The following is a 20,969-nucleotide window of genomic DNA, read 5'->3' as shown; positions in this document are numbered from 1 at the left end:
ATTCAGAGGGTAGTGCTTGGAAAAGTGGTGTACTCAGTACTGGTTTAACCGGCAAGCAAAGTTGTATCCTGTGTATCGGTGCTTTACACCGAGCACGTAAAAGAACCAAGAGATCTATTCGCAAAGAGCTAGGGTATCGCATCCGGATCTCTTGTTTCTCAGTATTTTTCTTCAAGTCTTCCAATCTATTGATTTGACTGCGAATTGCTGTCACTTCTATCTCATGTCACTTATGGCATAAAGACACAATTTAAGTCGTGATGGCGTCACGGTTGGGGCAATCCATAATGCAGCCAATGGGCGCGGGCAGACCTTGACAAACTCAAATAAACAAAAACAAAACACGATACTGTATACAAACGGCAACCCCATTCCGTTACTCTCCATTCATTACTCAACGAATGATGACAAAAGGAATGGGTCAACCGTGTGTAAACGGCCACGGATCACAATCCCGGGGATATATGGTATTAATAGACCATTCAGTGCATCTAAATGTCAAGCGATCATACTGCTTTAAAATATTATTTTTAAGGAAAAATTAAGCTACACATTAGACAATTGTAAAAGATTTGGTACGGAAATGCATTTAAAATGATGTCGAACGTAATGTATAGATCATATTAATTTTGAAGACTACAGTACTGTCTTCACTAAATAAAGCTATTGGAATCACTAAAGTTAATGCTTTTACAATGACAACATAATTATGTTGCTCATTCCTTCATATTTGTAAAATGGCCTTTGTACGTATTCAGTATTTACAGAAGGACGACGTCTGTGTTTAAATAAATGTAATGTCATCGTCTGCAACTTCTTCTCTCAGCGGAAATTGCTTATAAGCTTAGGTAATGTAAATACATGTATGTGTCAACACTACGATAAGTGAGCATTGATCACATAAGTTTCATTTTTTGACCGAACCGATTCAATATCGCCGTTTTAACTAGTTTCAAAACAAAAATGGCGACCTCCATGAACGTCATTCACTTCACAAAACAAGCTCTGAACGCCCTTGGTTTGTGTATATATTTATTTTAATTGTCAAATATGTTAACAAAAAGAAATTTGCAGGTTATTTACTTGTTGTTTAGCACCCTGAAATGTGTTTTGTTATTACGTAATTATTTGTGAAAATTGATGACATTCGGACATAAAGTTCGGATATTTTTTTGCGGCTGTTACTTAAAACTAGGACGCAATACTGGCATAGCGTAGTAGACTTGCCTATTTGTCGTTTTAATTTAGAATTTTGTTTAATGTTGATTGTTCTTGTATGTATTGTGTTAAGCAATAAATTGTATGTTTTGTAATGAAAGAATGTATATGTTTGTAAATTATACAGTACACTCCACGCGGAACTACCACTTTCCGTTTTCCTCGGCGGATTTTGGTCATCGCGGACACGACATCCAATTCATCATAATCCTCTTTCCTCGGCGGTTTTACTCGTTCACCCACCGAGGCTAATCAGTGGACCGTTTAATTACAATCGCCGCGTTACTCGGAGGTAAAAACACCGCGAAACTCGGAGGAAAACCAATAAGAATCTCCCACTGTATCTAATTTTGTTTAATTTATTTGATATTTTTTGCTACACCCGTAATTATTCATAAAAATGATTTATTTCGCGTACCTAATTTTCACACTTACCAAGTTTCACAGACGAAGATTATCTATCTATCTATCTATCTACCTAACCGTATACACCACTGTTGACAAGTTAATTAGTAAATACCCATCCTAAACGATGTATGTAGAAAGAGGAAATGTGAAATATTTATTGGAGGATTAAATAAACAACAAGGGCAATCAAGGGATTAAGAAAACAAAGACATGACATTTTTGTAAAACGATCTGCCAATAAACTTTAATACTTGTACCACACTTATAGACTGTAAGAAGCAATTATGTACAGTTATACTTATTGAATCATCAATAAAAGTCAACACAATACTAATTGAATCATCAATAAAAGTCAACACATTCAATGATATAGGTAACTAATGATTGTGATGAATTAAAGTTGGAAATGCAATACTTAAGTTACATTCGAAAACACCACTCAGACACATTAATCCTGCATAACAATATACATGCTCTCCATGAGATCCTCGTGGGTAAAACTGTGAGTTATGTGACGTCACACAGTGTGACTGTTTGATCTGAAGCCGATAGAATGTGTTATTCATTTCAATGCATGTATAAAATGGTGTTTAATGGGATTTTAATTACTTTGATGAAGGATTTACACTTATATGCGTAATAAATAAGTTTAGAACCATTGATAACTACGGATAAATTAATAAGTGTTAATAAGTGGTAAAATGCAAATTAAGAAATAATGACCGAAAAATATTCACACTAAGTTCTCAACACCTTCATTACTCCAATCTAATTAAGTTCTCAACACCTTAATATAGTATAAGAAAGATGACAATAACAAACACAAACGCACCCTATGGTATATCTTTTAAGTACATAATGTGAAAAACAACAGTTGTTTGACGATGCTGATGAAAATTTACAATAATTGTTTTTAAAAAGGAACATACTGTACTTTGAAAAATAATTATCTAATTATTTAATACTGTTTTAACAGAAGCAATGTACTGTAGTAGCTATGCACTAAACGCGGAGTGTGCGAAAACGTCAATAAATCGATACGATCACCGGCACTACCGGCAATAAAACCCTCCATAGAAAACGATTAACTCGGTGCAACTCGGCGAAATTTAGCGTGGAAAAAGGTTGGGTACTCGGCGGAAATCCGCGATAAATTAAAAACGCCTCGAGTCACCGAGGAAAGTGGTAGTTCCGCGTGGAGTGTACTGTATATATATATATATATATATATATATATATATATATATATATATATATATATATATATATATATATTGTTGCTGTATAATAATCAGATAATTCAAAAGATAAGTTTTTAAGTTTATGTTACTGCGCAGGGCTCTCGTGAGGGGGCGACTCGGGCGAAGTGGTCGCCTAAAATTCCCAGACTTCGCCCACTTGTCACATTAGTCAAAACACCGCAATAAACACCGCAATTAGCCATTCATAAAATTAGGTAATCTCCTAATCCGATAATTTGGGCCGTGTCATCCAATTACATGTACAAAACATCGCCAGTAGGCGGAGCTATTGATGGTCAACCAATCAGAATGTACATTGAGAAGTCCCTGATCAAATGATATAAGTTGGTTTTAATCAGATTGAAAAGGCGACATAATTATGAAAAATCTTGTCAAGCATTAAAGAAGTTAAAAAGTAACTCATTTACTGATATATGTATTGAACAAACAATGCAAGACATTTTAAACATTGTTGCTTTTGAAGCAGACGGTCATAGCCATCTCGGGCCATCGGCAAAGTGGCGCTAAGAAAATCAATAACATGACGTATCAACAAATATTTGATTGGTTTTAGTGACATGTTAAAATGAAATGATAAAAAATGATTTGTAAACACAAAAATATCTTCTTTTTTGCTTTATGTTACAGTATTTTTCTACTGTTTATGACTTTATAAAATCGGCGAGATCGCCATTTTGTCAGAACAATTTTTCAAGTTAATTTCTCAACCTCCCATTACATATTGGTGAAATTTTCATCAAGAACAGTGATTTAAATGTCATTTGGTTCTTAAATGTCAGCATATTGAAATATATAACAGCATAGATGAATGTGACATTCGTACCCATCCCAAACGTACCAAAATAAGATTCGTCCCACTACTATATTGACAGTTCAATTTTAAGGTCATTTTGATTGTTTCAAATACTTAGCTGTCTTGGATTTTGATTCATTTTAGATGCTATTTGGAGATAAACTATGTGACATTGACAAATACACTTTTGCTGAGCCAAAAATGATACATTATTTGTGAACATTTTATATAGTTTAGCAATTAATTTGAATGTGAATATAAACTTAGGTATGCATGTGGTATGGCATAGTTTTTGTATCAGGTGTTTCGAAAAGTATCACTTCTCCCTAAAGTCTCCCCACTTCTCCCTAAATTGACTGAAGGGAGAAGTCACTTCTCCCAAAAATTTCAGCCTAGTGGGAGCCCTGCTGTGGCCCAGGTTATAGAAATAACAGTTATTTGCAAAGAAATAGCAGTTATTTGCAAAGAATCATAGATTTAGAGTTTAAGCCTTGTTTTATATATGACAGCGTGCTGCTTGTTAAGAGTAAAACGTTGCATTGTTAGGGGCTGTGAAGAAGTTGAACTTTTAATTTTACAGAAAAGTTAAGATATGAATGTTTGTATTAATTTATAAACTTTTAAGTTTTAACAAAAGAAATATTTGACGGTCTTAAGCATTATATTTCATGAAGGCAGAAAGGTACCTACGCTTGTCTCCATGAGGGCAGAGGGTTGCCACCATATTGCTAAATCTTAAATGCTAATACAAATTCAATGTTATAATCTTATTTAAAATATATATCATTTTAGTAGAAAAATCAAACATACCTTTGTGATTAAATAAGTTGCCAAAGAATAAACAAAAAGTTTTAGACTCCATCACAAAGCTTAAGGGGAAATCACCTTCCTGTCTTCATACAGGATTATTTTGTTGTTTTATGTAAAAGCAATGCTAAGTTTTAATTAAGTTATATATTTATGAGAAAGTAAAGCAGCAAATCAGCTTGACTATCACAAATAGAAATATAAAAAAGACCCCGTACAATGATATACTAATTTTGTTATATAATTAAACTCAGGCCACCATATTTTACACTTGTTAATTTGATGTTTTTAAATGGATAAATTTATCTGTTCAATCATTGATGTTCTTTTGTATAAATGTAAATGTTAATTTTTTCCCTTACTATTAAAACCATACTTTAAGATTTCAAATATGCTTTCATAGCGGATTATTATTTGCCATACATGAGATATGTAAAACAAATTGAATTTCTGAAAAATATATTACTACTTTTAGTCACGAATATATTTTCTATGTATTTACATGTTATTGAGGTTTGATACTACTTTAATAAGACCAGATTTAAGTGTATGTTTACAACAGCTTGGATTTTGTACCCTTTATTTGCAAAGAATCATAGATTAAGAGTTTTTGCCAGGTTTTAAAAAGGACATACAATGTACATGTAGTGAAAATGGTATGGTGTATGTTATGGTGGCACTGGTTATAGTAATAGCTGTAAAATTCACTCAGTGTCCTAAACCTTAAGTAAAGGGATACTAACTATTTTATTTGCCTTACATTTAGTGATTGAATCCCAATTTTTATGCACTTTGATAATTTTAATTTAAAGGTTGGTCGATTTTGTTGCTTACAAATAAACTTTACACTTTTCTTTAATCTTAAAGCTGGAAACATTGTCCATAATCTGTCTGCTCAAGCTGCTTTTTCTGCTTTACTTTCAGACATGCACTGATAAGCTGTTAATTGGAAAAAAATGGAAGGAGTTAAAAATGAAGAAAAAATATCTCTGATCAGGGATTGCATTTCCCAATTAGATACAATAAGAGTGGAGCAGTTGATCCTTGAAAATAAATATAAGGATGAAACACAATACTGGGAGCTGATTTCTCTGTTAGGAGAGGCTGTCAATGAAGACAATTTTAATAAAAACCCTGGTTTTGTAGATGTTTGTGAAAGGTGCATGAGTTATATTGTAAATGTTGGAAATGGCGAAGAGCTGTTATATGCATTGTTAGAACAAGCAGACTCTTTTAATGATTTAATTAAGTTCAAGACATTTCTTGGACTGATTAAAACTTGTATTTTGGAAGTACCTTCAAAGCTCCTGTTTTCCATTGAGTTGAGTCTAGTGACTTTATCAGACTGCATCTGCTCATTGGATATTCCTAACAATGATGATGATGAAAATGAGGAAGTCAGTGAAAAGAGAAGTGAAGAACTTGATCCGGAAGTAGTCAAGGCCGAGCAGGCTGTTGAGGCTTATATTGACTTTATTGCCGCCTTAGTTGATGTATGTCTCAATACAAGTGATGATGGTCAGAAGAGCAGGGATATGGTAGCTTGTCAGGAGATACTTATTAAGTATTTGTTGCGAGTGTTGGAGCATCCTATTGCTTTACTGGACATAACTGTTAAGCAGGGCCACAATGGCATGACAGTAAAACCTGATGCTCATGTGCTTGCAGAGAGACTAGTGTTATTGCTAGGAAGAATGAAAGGAAACATGTACAAATTAGTGGACGAAGCATTGAAGCAAAATGAACTCACTGCCAGGAAAAAAAGGTTATTGAAGTTTCAGAAGCAATCTGAACCCATTGAAGACTTGGAAATGATCTCCCCCATTGCTTTAGGTTGTCTATCCTACTTGGTTCATGTAGAAAATATTGGCTTTCATAAAACACCAAGCTTAATGCCTAGACAGGCTTTATTTGATATAAACTTGCCTTTAATTCAAGCGTTAGTTGGGAGACGAGAGACTGGGATAAGACAGAAGGGTGTTGCTTTACTCAGTTTCTTTTTTACCTTGATTGAGACTGATAACATTGTGCTAGAGTTTACAGACTTGGAGAGACCAGAGTTCTACGCCATTCTCGGATCCCTGTTTGACATCATGATTCATTGTTCATCTAAGCCTTTGAGGCAACAGTGTGTTGGTTTGGTTCCCCTCCTTATGCAGCTTTTTAACGTGAAAGCCAGGTACCAGATGTTCGTGAAGCTCTTTGGTACTCTGAAACATTCAGGAGCTGTCGGTTATTGTGTTCAACTTCTGAAAGCTCAGATTGACCAGTGTTTAGAGAGTCGAGGAGACGGCAACCAGGAAGCGATTGATGAATATTTTAGTGGTCTAAGCCTGAAGAGATTGTTTTTGCTTTTCACGAAGCTTGAAGAAAAAGCTGCGACAGATTTTGTGGAAAACTCTGACAGAATCATATCAGCGTTGAATCTAATTCGATACTTGGCTTTGAGAGACCCACCATGTAGAAACGTTACAGGAGTTTGGAGTTACATGCTTGAGCTGGAAAGAGATTTCATGAACGAACTTATGACTGGCTTAGACTTATCCAAGGGACATTATCAGATGGAGTTAAGTCCTCTTGAAGGGCGTTCAAAAAGCAAAGCTGATAGTGAAGAATATGTTGAAATGAGTGTCAGTGTGGCTGGGATTAAGATGCCGGGAATGGCACGTGGACAGAAAATCGCCATTCTCAAACAGGCACTGAACACTCTGGACTTGATCAAGTGTTTAGTTGTGAGAGTTAATGAAGTTATTGAACAACAGAAGAAAAAATAACCTACATTAGACTGATCAGTTCTAGTTATGTATTTTCTGGCATTTCATCAATAAAAACACAACAAATTATTTCACAAAACTATGATATGGATGTGATAGTTTAAGTTCAAAACTATTTCAGATTAGTTTTCTTGACTTTTGATTTAGGAGTTAAATATTCTGTTCTGATTTAGAGCATTGAGATGTATAATGTATAATATTCATAAATAATGTTCCAAGTTATATCTTTCAATTTGTTATTTTTATCTTGTCTGTTTTTCAAAAGAAAAAATTCTACTTATTGACATAGCCCTGGTGTAAGCCTTGTGTGCAAAACTCTTAATTTTGGTGTAGGCATTGTAGTGCAAAAAACTCTACTTTGGTGTAGACATTGTCATGCAAAAGCCTATACTTTGGTGTACAGTAGGCATTGTCATGCAAAAGCCTATACTTTTGTGTACAGTAGGCATTGTCATGCAAAAGCCTATACTTTTGTGTACAGTAGGCATTGTCATGCAAAAGCCTATACTTTGGTGTACAGTAGGCATTGTCATGCAAAAACCTATACTTTGGTGTACAGTAGACATTGTCATGCAAAAGCCTATACTTTGGTGTACAGTAGGCATTGTCATGCAAAAGCCTATACTTTGGTGTACAGTAGGCATTGTCATGCAAAAGCCTATACTTTGGTGTACAGTAGGCATTGTCATGCAAAAACCTATACTTTGGTGTACAGTAGACATTGTCATGCAAAAGCCTATACTTTGGTGTACAGTAGGCATTGTCATGCAAAAACCTATACTTTGGTGTACAGTAGGCATTGTCATGCAAAAGCCTATACTTTTGTGTACAGTAGGCATTGTCATGCAAAAGCCTATACTTTGGTGTACAGTAGACATTGTCATGCAAAAGCCTATACTTTGGTGTACAGTAGGCATTGTCATGCAAAAGCCTATTCTTTTGTGTAGACTTTGTCATGCAAATCCCTATACTTTTGTGTTGACATTATCATGCAAAAGCCTATACTTTGGTGTAGGCATTGTCATGCAAAAGCCTATACTTTGGTGTAGGCATTGTCATGCAAAAGCCTATACTTTTGTGTAGACATTGTCATGCAAAAGCCTATACTTTGGTGTAGGTATTTTCATGCAGAAACCTACATTTTGGTGTAGGCATTGTAAGGCAGAAATCTATATTTTGGTGTAGGCATTGTCATGCAAAAACCCATATTTTGGTGTAGGCATTGGAAGGCAGTAATCTATACTTGAACCATATCTCAAAAACCACTCAAAATATTCACATGAAGCATATTATACATGTTACAAGATACAAGGCACATATTCATAGCGAGGCCCCTAACTACCAGTAGGGCTTTAATAACTGTTGAAATATGGCCCCTTTTTCGATTAAAAAATAACAACAGAAGACAAACACGCATTGGCAACCTCTCCATGGTGATATTGTTACTAGTTAGTTATAAAGAATTTCTTACTATACATAAACAAATTTAAGCATCATCATTCCGTGGTGAGTGTTTATTTACTGTACATGGTATGTTTACTCATGATTAGTGTGTAAAACATGTTAAAAGTCTTAAGAATTGCCTTTCTTAATTTCTGAAAACGTAATTTGCAAGTAAAATAAAAAAAAAATCAAATCTTAATCTGATACATTAATTTATATATATATTTAAATTCCTTATCTGTTTGTGTTTGTAGTGAGAAGTCGCATGAGAACGGCATGTTTCGCTCGATACATGAGTCAGAATGCTGGTGAAAGTGGGTAGGTGAGATTTGATAGATATTTGATATGTCAAGTCAGTTTAACTGAGTTAAAAAAAATGTTATACATGTTAAGGCAGTTAACTTAGAAAATACTTTATATAATGCTTTTACAAATCATTAAGTATCAAATTTATTTATTGATTTATTTTGTGCAGAAAAATAAATGGCTCAAATTGTTGTCAAATTCAATCAAGGGGTTTGTGCTCGGAAGTAGAATAAGCCATGATGATGACAGGGTTAGGAACCTTTTCTTTAATGAAATGAAATAAATTTAAGCAAGATTATCATTGAAGCGAAACTCATAAATGTAATATTTCAGTCCATCAGAGGAGTTGCAGGCCTCGTATGAAGATGAGGGGGAGGAGACTGAGTATGAAACGAAACTCCGGATCTTGAAGTCCTCCCTGCCCTTTGTACACCAACATGGCTGGACCTCAAATGCTCTTGCACAAGGTAGGTCTTTATCTTATGGTGTTGGTTGTTGTTTAAGCCCTGATAAAGGCTTTTATTCTCTATAACTGAAAAGAAATTCTGTATACATTGATCCTTGCTGACATATGTACAAAAACATGGTTGGACTTCAAATGTTCGTTCCTTATTTCTTAACCACAGGGATATCTGTCTTAAAATTATGTTAAAATATCAAATAAAAACATGACAGAAACCTTTAAAGTTTTGAACGATGTGACCTGATTTCTGTGATAGCAGTGTAACACAAAGGAAAGTGACAGCTCTGTGCAGTTTAGCATGCACCAAGGCCAAAAAGCAGTGATCTAGTATTTTCAACATTGGTTATCTCCCCTGACAGGTGCAGAGATGGAAGGTCTACCCGGCATCGCCCATGGATTGTTCCCTAAGGGAGGGGTTGAGCTCGTCTTCTATTTCTACACAGACTGTAACAAGCAGCTGGCCAACCAGTTGGCGGAGAAGGTCCAGCAAGAAAAGGAGGCTGAGGCCACACAAGCTGGGAGGTGAGTTGTTGGATGTTAGGGGTGAGTGATAGGGTGAGCCCGGGGCCAGTATTCATAATACATCTTAGCAGAAAAGGTATTTAATATATAGGATGGTCATTTATTGAACATGTGAATATGTGAATGAAAGCATTCAACAGCAGATCCCATTATCACATCTTAAGTTTACAAAAAAATATTTTAAAAACACACATTGAACGGTGTTAACTTACGCTTGACTTAGTTAATTTTTACCAACAATGTTTATGAGCATAATATCTTAATTGATTTCAATAACAACCTCATAACACTCCTTTGATTGAAAAAAAAGTTCACCTTGTATTTTCCCTTACTCAGTCATTTCTTATCCAATCTTTTCCAAACTTATAAACAATGTTAATTGGCATACTATTTTGTGCAAGTTAAATGGTCTTCCAATTTGCATCATTCACTTGAAAGTTATTGCTTTAAATTTTAAATTTTGACCAGCTGTACATCAATTGGTTTAAACAATATTCTTTTTAATAAAACATTTCCAGATATGTAAAGTTTGAGCATAATCAAAAGATTTACTGCTGCAATAATATATGTATGTGAAAACCAGACAATTCTATGCACATAACAAAATTAATCACAACAGAATTGAAAGGAAGCTTTGCAGCTTATAATACGTCTTGTATATCAGATTATATATCTTAACTCACCTCATCAAATTCAATAGTGAAACAAACATATTACTCAAGTTTAATTGTTAAGTCAGTTTCAGTTACATGTATATAAAGTTGGTGCTCCAACCAGGTTCATGTTCAATTTGTGGAATTGTAGTTTTTTGGGGCCAACATCGGTAGTACAAAAAATCAAATTACATATTTTTTGTTGATGTTACAAACTATCTAACTCTGCTCTGTTTCAGTGGCAGTGGTCCTAAAATCAGACCGTTCATTCGAGATGCTGTTGAGACGAGACTTCGAATGATCATACCATACATGGACAAGTGGCCTCAGGTGGGATTAAGAGAGTTAAATGGCTCATTTATTGTAGCAGAAAAATTCTGGCTAATTACACTTAAAAGTATTGATCGTATTAAACAAAATGGAGAGTGAGGATCTGGGGCTTGGGTTGTACTAATTAAGCATCTTAGTGTAAAGTTACAACTTATTAAAAATGTCCAATTTCTTTAACACCAAGTGAAAATGACCTATTTTTTTACAGTGATGGTAATTAAAGAAGTCCAACTTCAACACAATTTTTTTATTAATGAAACAACGTTTAGGCCATGTGGTCTTCATCACGTTGTATAATTTACAGGAAATAATGTCTAATTTTTTGACACCATTTATCTTAAATCCTATCCAAATTTATTCATACATAATTTAGACCAATGCCTTGCATATTTTCATTCTAATGTTGTACAAACATTTTTATTTATTTTAAACAAAATGGCAACTTTCTTCTAAGTTGAAAATTGAACCTAATATGCATTATGAATACGGTAATAGGCAATTTTTGTCAAGATACATATGGCGGTTCTGTTTTTGTGCGTGCATGAGTGGGTGCATGTGGGCTGTATCTTGACCATGCATTATCAGATTTAAAAAACAACAACATGACATGAATGTTCACCATGATGAGTTGGCATGTCACGCACTAGACCCAGGTCTGTACCTAAAAAGGTCAAGGTCATGCTTTGAGGTCAAATATGCTAATGATTCTTGTCCAGGCTGTATCTTGACCATGCATTATAGGATTTAGAAAAAAAAACTTGCCAAAGGTTCACCATGATGAGCTGGCATGTCACACACAATACCCAGCTCTGTACCTCAAAGGTCAAGGTTATGCTTAAGAGGTCAAAGGTTAAAATGATCCTAGTCCAGGTGTACAGTGTATCATGACCATGCATTACAGGATTTTCAAAAAAAATGAAGGTTCAACATTATGAGAGGCTGTGTTGTGCACAAGACCCAGGTCTGTACCACAAAGGTCAAGGTCATGCTTAGAAGTTAAATGTCAAAATGAGTACTGTAGAAAGAACTGGTTTAAAACATAGCTTTCCATAGTTTTATTGTAAATTATTACTCTAAATTAACTCTTTCTTCTGTTGGAAAGTTCAGATAATTGTCGAATTTGAGGAAAGGCTTAAAAACAGCTTAAGATACATGTTATACGGCCTCTAGTCTGAGACTGACATACGTTAAGTACAGGTAGTTGCCTTATGGTGAATATTAACAAAATCAATTTTTAAATAAAGAGTTTTTGCATTTTGAATCATTATTATGAATACTTCCTAGACAATAACAACTTGAGAAAATATTGCTGATTCAGAAACCAACAAAAGTGTCAAGTTTCTTTAAATACTTTTATTTTCTTGGTGGAGCTCGTATGAAACTTATGTCTCATATCAAATTTTAATTGTACTATTCCACTCACAGGCCATGGGTATAATGGCCCTTCCTCAGAATGCCCCAGGGGCTCTGGTTCACTTGAAGGACCTCACAGATGAGATCTGGTACCACGCTGGAGATCAGTCTACAGATGTAAGTAACCATTACCTTTATGTTCAGTTTCTACGAGTTTCTTTATATTTATATTTTAGCTGGTTTGTTTTTCGAACAGAAATGGTTTTGACCCCGGTTTAATACCTGTTAAAGGCTTTAAGATGAAACTATATTCATAAGTTTATTATGACAATATGCACATATGTAGCAAGGCCCATAACTGAGTATTGAGTATTTAATAGTTGTTGAGTGATGCCCCTTGATAGAAGTTAGTTGTAATGTGTGATTAGTGCATCTGTTTTTGAAGATGAAATGTCTGAGTATTGTGACTTCCATTAAGTCATCATTGTCGTCTAGTAAATTATTTTCTAAGCTTGGCAATAACTAAAAAAACTTTCCTGATATTAAATGAAACTTGGTACACATGTTGCCATAGGCAATTCTCTAATATGTGGCAAGGCCCATAACTCTGTCTTAAATTATTGTCCAATAATGTGCCTTGTTCAACTGAAGAAAACCACAGATGAATGTTAGCTTTCACTCAACGGCTCTCTTGTCTCGTATCTTGGTATGTTATTATCCCAACTATCATTAATAAAGTCTTAGGAGTGGGAAGAAAAAATAAATAATGAAAAAAATGCAATTATCAGATATACCGGTAGACACAATAACAAGAGAGATATTGTGAGGTATTTGTGGCTTCTTCAAGGACACAAACATGTTTACAATAACAATGCTACAGGCTCGGTTCAGTTAAAAAATAGTTGTTGTTTTTATTACCTCACCTCGTACTTTGAGATTTGAATTGATGGGGATGAATCTAGATCTATAGCACTTGCTAATATGTGTTTATGAACAAGTGTCAAACCAAGTCACACTGAAAAACATCATTGTTCATAGATGCAGTGCTTAAGCCAGGTAAGGATTTGAAAAGGGCAGGGTGCTAGGAATCTTTTTTTCTGAGGTGGCAAGGGAGTGCTTGTTTATTAAGGTGAATGACTGTAAAATATTTTTTCAATTTTTTGCAAATTTTGAGCTACGGAGTGATTTTTTTTCTCGACATGAATAGTCCCGCCTCCTTTTCCCTTTAAAGGCACCAATCTGAAAATATGTAAACACAATCTTTAGATTTTTGCCTTTAAATACCTGGAAATACAGAATTGGAATTACGACGACCATTTGCTATCAAGTATTAATTTATTAGACACCAAATGAACCTTAAAGTCCGCGAAGCTGTGTGGTAGTAGGTCATACTTTAAAAGATCGAAAATTATATCAATTCAGTTAATTGTTAATTTTCATGTTATAAAATTGCTACAGTTTTTTCACAATTCGTTTCCTACTTAATTACTATTCATAAGCACCACAACCTATTCATTGGCACCACAACGTTCAGAAAATTTAGCGTAGTGCAGCAAGTATAACAAATTAAGTTCTAAAATTTGTAACGCGGCAACCTTTCGTCAATAAAAAAGCCACACACATGTAAAGAAAATGCTTAAACTCAAGGTACAATTCTTACGAAAATCCAGATTTTTACGTTGTCAACACTAACGTCTAGCAAGTTATGCAAGTTCTAGACGATCGAATATTAAATTTTATCAGAACTTTTACATTTAGAACAACTCATGGCCATTCCTATGTGGAACTACATTCTTCAATTTTTTAAATTTACTCGTATAAACCTCTAAAAATGAAAAATAAGAAACCATACTCACTGTTAAACCATACTCACTGTTTACATCCATATTCCACTCTTTGGCACTATAACGGAAGACGCGTTGGAGCATTTTCAACACATAACAAAATGTTATGGCTCCAATGATTACCCGGTCCGTATATACACAAAGAAGGGACACATTTATGTCAGGTATAATATAAGTGAATAGCATTGTTGATTTATCTGCTTGATAGTTACTAAATGGTTAAACTCCGCCTACAAAATACCATTATTGGATATAAGAGTTATTGTATGCATGAAAACAAAGGAAATTCTCTCAGATGGAAGAAGTTTGAAAACAGCAGTTTCGATTTAAACAAAAATGGCATCCAAAGATGGTGCTCTTGAACTTACAACATCAGAAAATTCACATCAATACATTTCTCAGTTCAATTGTCCTCATAAAAGGCCACGCTACCAAACATGTTGATCTATAGATGTACGAGACATCTCATGATGTTAAGAGACAATCTGTGAAATATCAATTTACATTGGATGTTATAACATGGGATGGGACCAGAATTTGACATTAGAGAGGGTGCACTTCAGGGGCTACAGCTATGAAGATGGGGGCTTCCCTGGAAACCAAATACAATTAGGCTCCAAAAGTGTGGTTAGGGACCTGCCCTTAGACAATATGGACTGAATTTAGTCTAAAATGATGTGTTTTGCTGTAATTCATTCATATTTTTTTCAACTATATGAAAAGTTCACTTGGACAATTGAAGGAGTGGTGGGAACATTACAGAGTGTGCCTATGACTATGAGCAATGCCTATATCAGTGCTCCAGCTAGCCCGTTTTTCAATGGCGCAGCGCCCGTGCCCCTTTTCTGACCGCCCTGCCTTTTTTTGAGTAGTGCCCTTTTCACAAATGCTCTTATAGCACCAATTATCCTGTTAGTGCCCTTTTTACTATTGAAATCATTGCAAAAGATTGGCAGCCCTTAATCCGCTGTTATAATTGAGACAAATTACGTAATACTTAAGACAATTCAGTGTTCCCGCTAGGTGTCACCATGCCCACATTGACTGCTTAAAATATGCCGCACTGCCCTTTCATCTTCCAATGTGCCTTGTCCAAGTCATATGACAGCTATATATGTGTAGTGAGCAGACGACCTGTGTATTCATAATCGGTAATCTTTTAATCCAATAATTAAGAAGAGCCAAATAGGGAAACATCGGCAGGAGGCGGAGCTATTGAATGTCAGCCAATCAGAATATACATTGAGAATTCGTTTATTCAATGATGAAAGTTCGTAAAATGCGAAGGGATGGTGAAAAAAGTTGTCAAGCACAATTAAATCTTTTAAAATAATTGTTAATTATATTGTACAGACGAGACTCGCCATTTAAACATTGTTGATTTGATGCTTTATGTAGCTTTTACCTATCATGTCTACGATCATTTCAAAAATCGCCGATACCGCCATTTTGTCAGAACGAATTTCGGAGTTAATTTATCAATGTTCTATGTTTTATAAGTGATTTTTTAAGCAAGGGCAGTGATTTTTACTGTCATTTTATTCTAAAACATTTAATAGCATATTAAACATTATTTTACCAAAGACAATTAAATAACAGCCAGGCTGAATGTAACATTCGTACACAATCCAGATCTTACCAAACTAAGATTCGTCCCCTACATATTTGTTTTTTTGTGTATTTATTTATTTGATTGCTTCAAATGTTTATTGTTTTTTTCTTTATTTTACATGGGTTTTTTTTAGAAATATGTGACATTTCACTAAAGAAGATTCCAGACAAGTACAATCATACTACCACACACAAATTTTAATTTTGATATTCAAATACACCCTTCTAAATTTTGAGAAAAAAAACACCACTTTGTTCAAGTCTGGAAATCATGGAAAATGATTTAAATTGAGTACGGTATGAAAACAAAACAAATTATAGGGGGAGACCCCTCCCCCCCCCCCCCCCAAAACAAAAAAAAACAAAAAAAACAACAACAACAACAACTTGTGACAGGGGTGGACCCCTCCCCCAATTGCCCCTACATGACTCATGTAGCTTGCCCTTTTCAAAACTCCACCCTGCCCTTTTCAAATCCTGGCTGGAGCACTGTATATGTTCATATAACTTCATTTATTTCACAGTTCAACTGGTACACCAAGCGGGCTATACTTGCTGCCTTGTACAAGTCTACGGAGGTATACATGGTCCAGGATAAATCAGAGGATTACCAACAGACATGGGAGTTCCTTGATAGACGCATGGCCAACCTGACCAATTTCGGAAAAATTACAAGAAGCGTAAGGATACGTTACAGATATTTCAAAGAGACATCAAAATAAGTCTTTTAAACACGTCAGAACCCTTGCCCTGCCCTAGAATATAATCCAGAAATTTAGCAATCCCGGAAAGTAATTTACCAGCACAGGGCTTGCTCACTTGTTGTAATTTTGACTACTGTTTTAATAAAGTTAAAAAATCTTTATGTTGGTAAGATACCAATGAATAAGAACCAATTTTGTAGTGTACTTTGAATTCCTGGTGGTGATGTCACAACTTTAATATTGGCCATAACTTTAAAACTGTTAATGGTATTTTCATGAAACAAAGCACATATATTCACTTAGGCACTACTCACATGTTTTGCGAAAGTCCCTTAACTCTGGCTAAAGTGTTAAATTATGCCCTTTAAGAGACAAAAAAGAAAATTCAGAGCAGATTGGTTATAATATTGTCTCTGTCGTAGTGAACAAAATGTGTGCAAATTTTCAGGGCCAGGAAATGGGGACAGTGATGCAGGAAGCATGTAAGGGCCTTGCCATCGTGGTAAGTGTCTGATTCCATAGAAAGTAAATATTCATTTTAACAGAATTTTGTAAATTCAAGCCTAAGTTAATAGCACTACTAAAGCTTTTTGGCAAATTAGATTATGTTCTGTCACATTCCTCAATAAGTATTTACAATACAGCTAATTTGAACTACTGTTGATGATTTTTCATTGTGACGAGAGAACTACTGTTGATGATTTTTCATTGTGACGAGAGAACTACTGATAATGTTTTTTCATTGTGAAGAGAGAACTACTGTTGATGATTTTTCATTGTGACGAGAGAACTACTGAAGATGTTTTTTCATTGTGACGAGAGAACTACTGATAATGTTTTTTCATTGTGACGAGAGAACTACTGATAATGTTTTTTCATTTTGACGAGAGAACTACTGATCATGTTTTCTCATTGTAACAAGAGAACTACTGATCATGTTTGACGAGAGAACTACTGATGATGAATTTTCATTGTGACAAGCATTTTGTTCACCTTTCACCAATCAACGTCTGACCCTATGAATTGTGAAGAGTTCCTTTATATTGACTATATGAGTACATGTATATTTGATACTTTAACTTCAGGGACGGAACATTCTTGGAGCCAACTCCAGGCTGAAATGAAGACAAGAAGACTCTTCAATTTCTTCCTGAAATGTGGCTTGGAATTCGCATGTGACATTAACTGATGATTTTGAACTTGACTGAAGGTGCATAAAATAGTCAATAAATTATATTATTTTCTTTATAGTAAATGTTGTTTAACAAATATCTTGAACACTTCATGTTTTCCTTTGAATTTCAAAGGTAGGTAACTTACAGTATATGTCCTATTAGAAACACTGGCAACGGGTCTTTTGAAAACCCTAAACACCAAATAAGAACCATTTTCCATTTTCAGCAAGCTTTTTTAAAATCAGCTTAATTCGATGATCAGCCATATATAGTTTTAAAGCGTCATAAAATTCAATACTGACCACTCTTGTCACAATTACCCATTATCTAGACCGCAGGCTGAAAAAACAAAAACTAACCAATCAGCGACCAGTACTAGCTATGGCAAAGTTGGTGTGTAAATTGATGTCCACTGAGAATGTGGCTTTAGTTTAACAATACACCACTTTCGGCAGGAAAGAGAAATGTTCTGCTCAGTTATCAATGTACGTGGTATGTAAAAAAAATATTTAATAGTGTATGGGTTTATATGCATGATGTCAGCGGACGCAGCCAGTCTGAGTAGGGGGATCAATCCATTATGCGCTATAAAAAAATGGCTCTATGAAATGCTTTTCAAAGGAAGAAACTTTTGTTAAGTTTGAAGTGAGAATTGTTAGAGTCTCAGAAGCGAGAGAAACAAACATGAAAAGACCCCCTGCAGTTGTTTGGGCATCCATGTCTAATAGGACATTCAGTATCTTTGAAAATAGCCACAGTGCATAATTATGTGTTTGTGGATCAATGTTTTCATGCCTTTGTAATTTGAGCAAATGGTTTTTTTTTGTATTTTCTGTTCCTTTAAAGGGTACTGGTTGGAGAGCAGTAGCCAGTGGAAAGCAGTAGCCGGCAATCGCTTTTTATTCGTTTTTTTTTTTTAAATCTTCTTAAAAAAGGTGAGAATGGTAAAAAAGAACCTTAAACAAGGTGAGAATGGTAAAAAAGAACCGTATCCAAGCAACACGATTTGCATCGAATCCAACACAAAGCGTACGTTTAAACATTTTATTTACAAAAAGTATTGGAAATGTCAAAAAGTTCGCCAACTTTCTCGTGGGGGATGCTCACATGAATGTTACTGCGCATGCGCAATTGAATAAATTTGCATATCTAATTATAGCACTAGCATTTACCGACAGTCAAGTGTTGGTTATGAACGATTATTCTTCCATGAATCAAAGCAAAATGTATTTTTAAAAAAGCCTGTTGAAATGATATTTTCATATTGCCCGTCAATCGCTTTCAAACAATATTGAGACATATTCAAAATTTTATGTATCTATGGTGTGGTTTTAGACGCGTTGTTAAAGCGAGACTTCTCCAGCGCTTGGATACCAATATTACTTCCCTGTTCAATAGAGGCGCCGCATGGGGAAATTGTGACGACACAAATTTAAATAATGTAAAGTTATTAGACCTTGACCCCTAGTTTCATAAAATTTAAGTATTAATTCTGTTACATTTCGATCTACCGAGAAAATCTTCAAAAACATGCAAAAACTGCTGGCTACTGCTCTCCAACCAGTAGACCTGTCAAGTGAAGTAGCAAGATTGATGTTCATTTATGTGGGGGACTAAAATAGTTCCGATAGAATATAATCGGATAATTTTTACAAATTTAATCATGGCATCAGTATCTTTTTTAGCCATGTTCTAATTCTACTTGTCAGAATTAATGTCATGCCTTATATTGAACTATGTATGTTGTTTTCATGGTGCATTTATGTGTGTTTACACCTAATTTCCTTTTTCTCCCCCATAGAAACTGTATGATGTTTGTTGTTGTGTAAATGTTTTATACTGTTAATTTTGTTAGGATTAGAATAAACACATCTTTAAAATCTATATTATGTGTCTTAGAATTTCAGCTCATTTCTGTTTATGAAAGAAAAAGGTCAAGTTATGACATACATGCTGTTGTGGGAGTCAGTGTTGTTGTGACAAAACTTTCACCTTGGCCATAACTCAAAAACTTTTCTTCAAGATATTGGAATGCAATTTGGTACACATGTTGCTATGTCTAGCTGTAATAATTTTAAAATTATGCCCCCTTTTCAACTGAATAACACTAACAAAAGAGGAGTGTCTAAAGCAGGGTTTTTGTTGAATTGATAACACAAGTTTTTATTTCACAAATGCTCTTTAATTATGATGCATCATTTAAGTGGTTGTTGCATTTCGTGGCAATATTTGCCTGTTTTGAGCTTCGTCTCCAGATGTTTTTCTACTCTAAGGAAGGCTAAACAGCTAGATGTGACCTTGATCTAGAAACACAATCTCATAATGGAATTTAGGTCAAGTTAAAGTCCACCCTTATTTGACCAAATTACATTTTTATGTGCAAAACCTTACATACCTGGGTCATATGCATGCTGCCTCGTCATGGTGAACAAATTATTATGAAAATATGACCCAACTTACTGTATGTTATGACCAAGGAACAGTCTGGTGAAACCAATATGAAAGTAATTTTGACTGACCAAGTTACCATCTGACATTCCAAAGTAGAAGAAATTGTGACTAGAATGCAAGTATGGCTTTGATCTACATGTATTTGAATAACCTAAGGACCTATATCATGAAAGATACACACCTTCATATTGGGATAAACACAAGTCTGCCAATGCATGTAATGACAGAGAAAAAGTGTGCAAAAAGCCCAATTAATGATTTAATTGATTTTGACCATTGGGCCCCAGCTATATGAGACCTAGACCTGCTGGCCTGGGTCTTGTGCTTAGAATTTAGCTAGAGGGTTATGGGAGGGTGATGCACCCTGTCCTTTTTTGGCAGAAATCTTCTGTCCTCATGGAGACCAGCATGTGCACCCTCCTGCCTTCATAGATAACCGGTAATCATATATTCAATACTTGAAATATGGTTATGAATTCAAACAAACTTGACATATTTAGTAGAAGAAACTTTATATTACTTCAAAATAAATACACTTTCTAACATTTATACACTTTCTAACATTTTCTTTGAAATTCATGCTTAAATTATTCACTGCCCGATAAAATGTGCCATTTTGTCCATCAGCACCCTGTCACGTTTCTGTAGCACCCAGTCCTTTTAAAAACTTGGCTAAAACCCTATGTTCATGAAACCTTACATTACATCATGGTTACTATGTGTTCTGGGCATGACACACTGCAGTACTCATCATGGTTACCATGTGTTCTGAGTTGTTTCTAAGTTTGCCATTGAATGACTTAATTACAACTCCCACATGACTGGATGAACAATGGGCACTGGCATGCATAC

General features: G+C 34.9%; 1 protein-coding gene across 1 annotated transcript; it reads left to right on the top strand.

Annotated features, from left to right (window-relative positions):
- The first annotated feature begins 945 nt into the window (after nucleotides 1–945).
- Nucleotides 946–19,550, top strand: LOC128243596 (ubiquinone biosynthesis protein COQ9, mitochondrial-like). Its single transcript, XM_052961464.1, has 9 exons — nucleotides 946–1,018; nucleotides 8,960–9,023; nucleotides 9,345–9,478; nucleotides 9,834–9,996; nucleotides 10,889–10,979; nucleotides 12,405–12,509; nucleotides 16,312–16,467; nucleotides 16,940–16,993; nucleotides 17,577–19,550. The coding sequence occupies exons 1-9, from the start codon at nucleotides 964–966 to the stop codon at nucleotides 17,613–17,615; spliced, it is 861 nt and encodes a 286-aa protein (XP_052817424.1). The 5' UTR covers nucleotides 946–963; the 3' UTR covers nucleotides 17,616–19,550.
- The last annotated feature ends 1,419 nt before the right edge of the window (nucleotides 19,551–20,969 follow it).

Source organism: Mya arenaria, chromosome 8 (assembly GCF_026914265.1).
Source record: "Mya arenaria isolate MELC-2E11 chromosome 8, ASM2691426v1".
Classification (NCBI taxonomy): domain Eukaryota; kingdom Metazoa; phylum Mollusca; class Bivalvia; order Myida; family Myidae; genus Mya; species Mya arenaria.
This window is presented reverse-complemented; position numbering and strand designations above follow the sequence as displayed.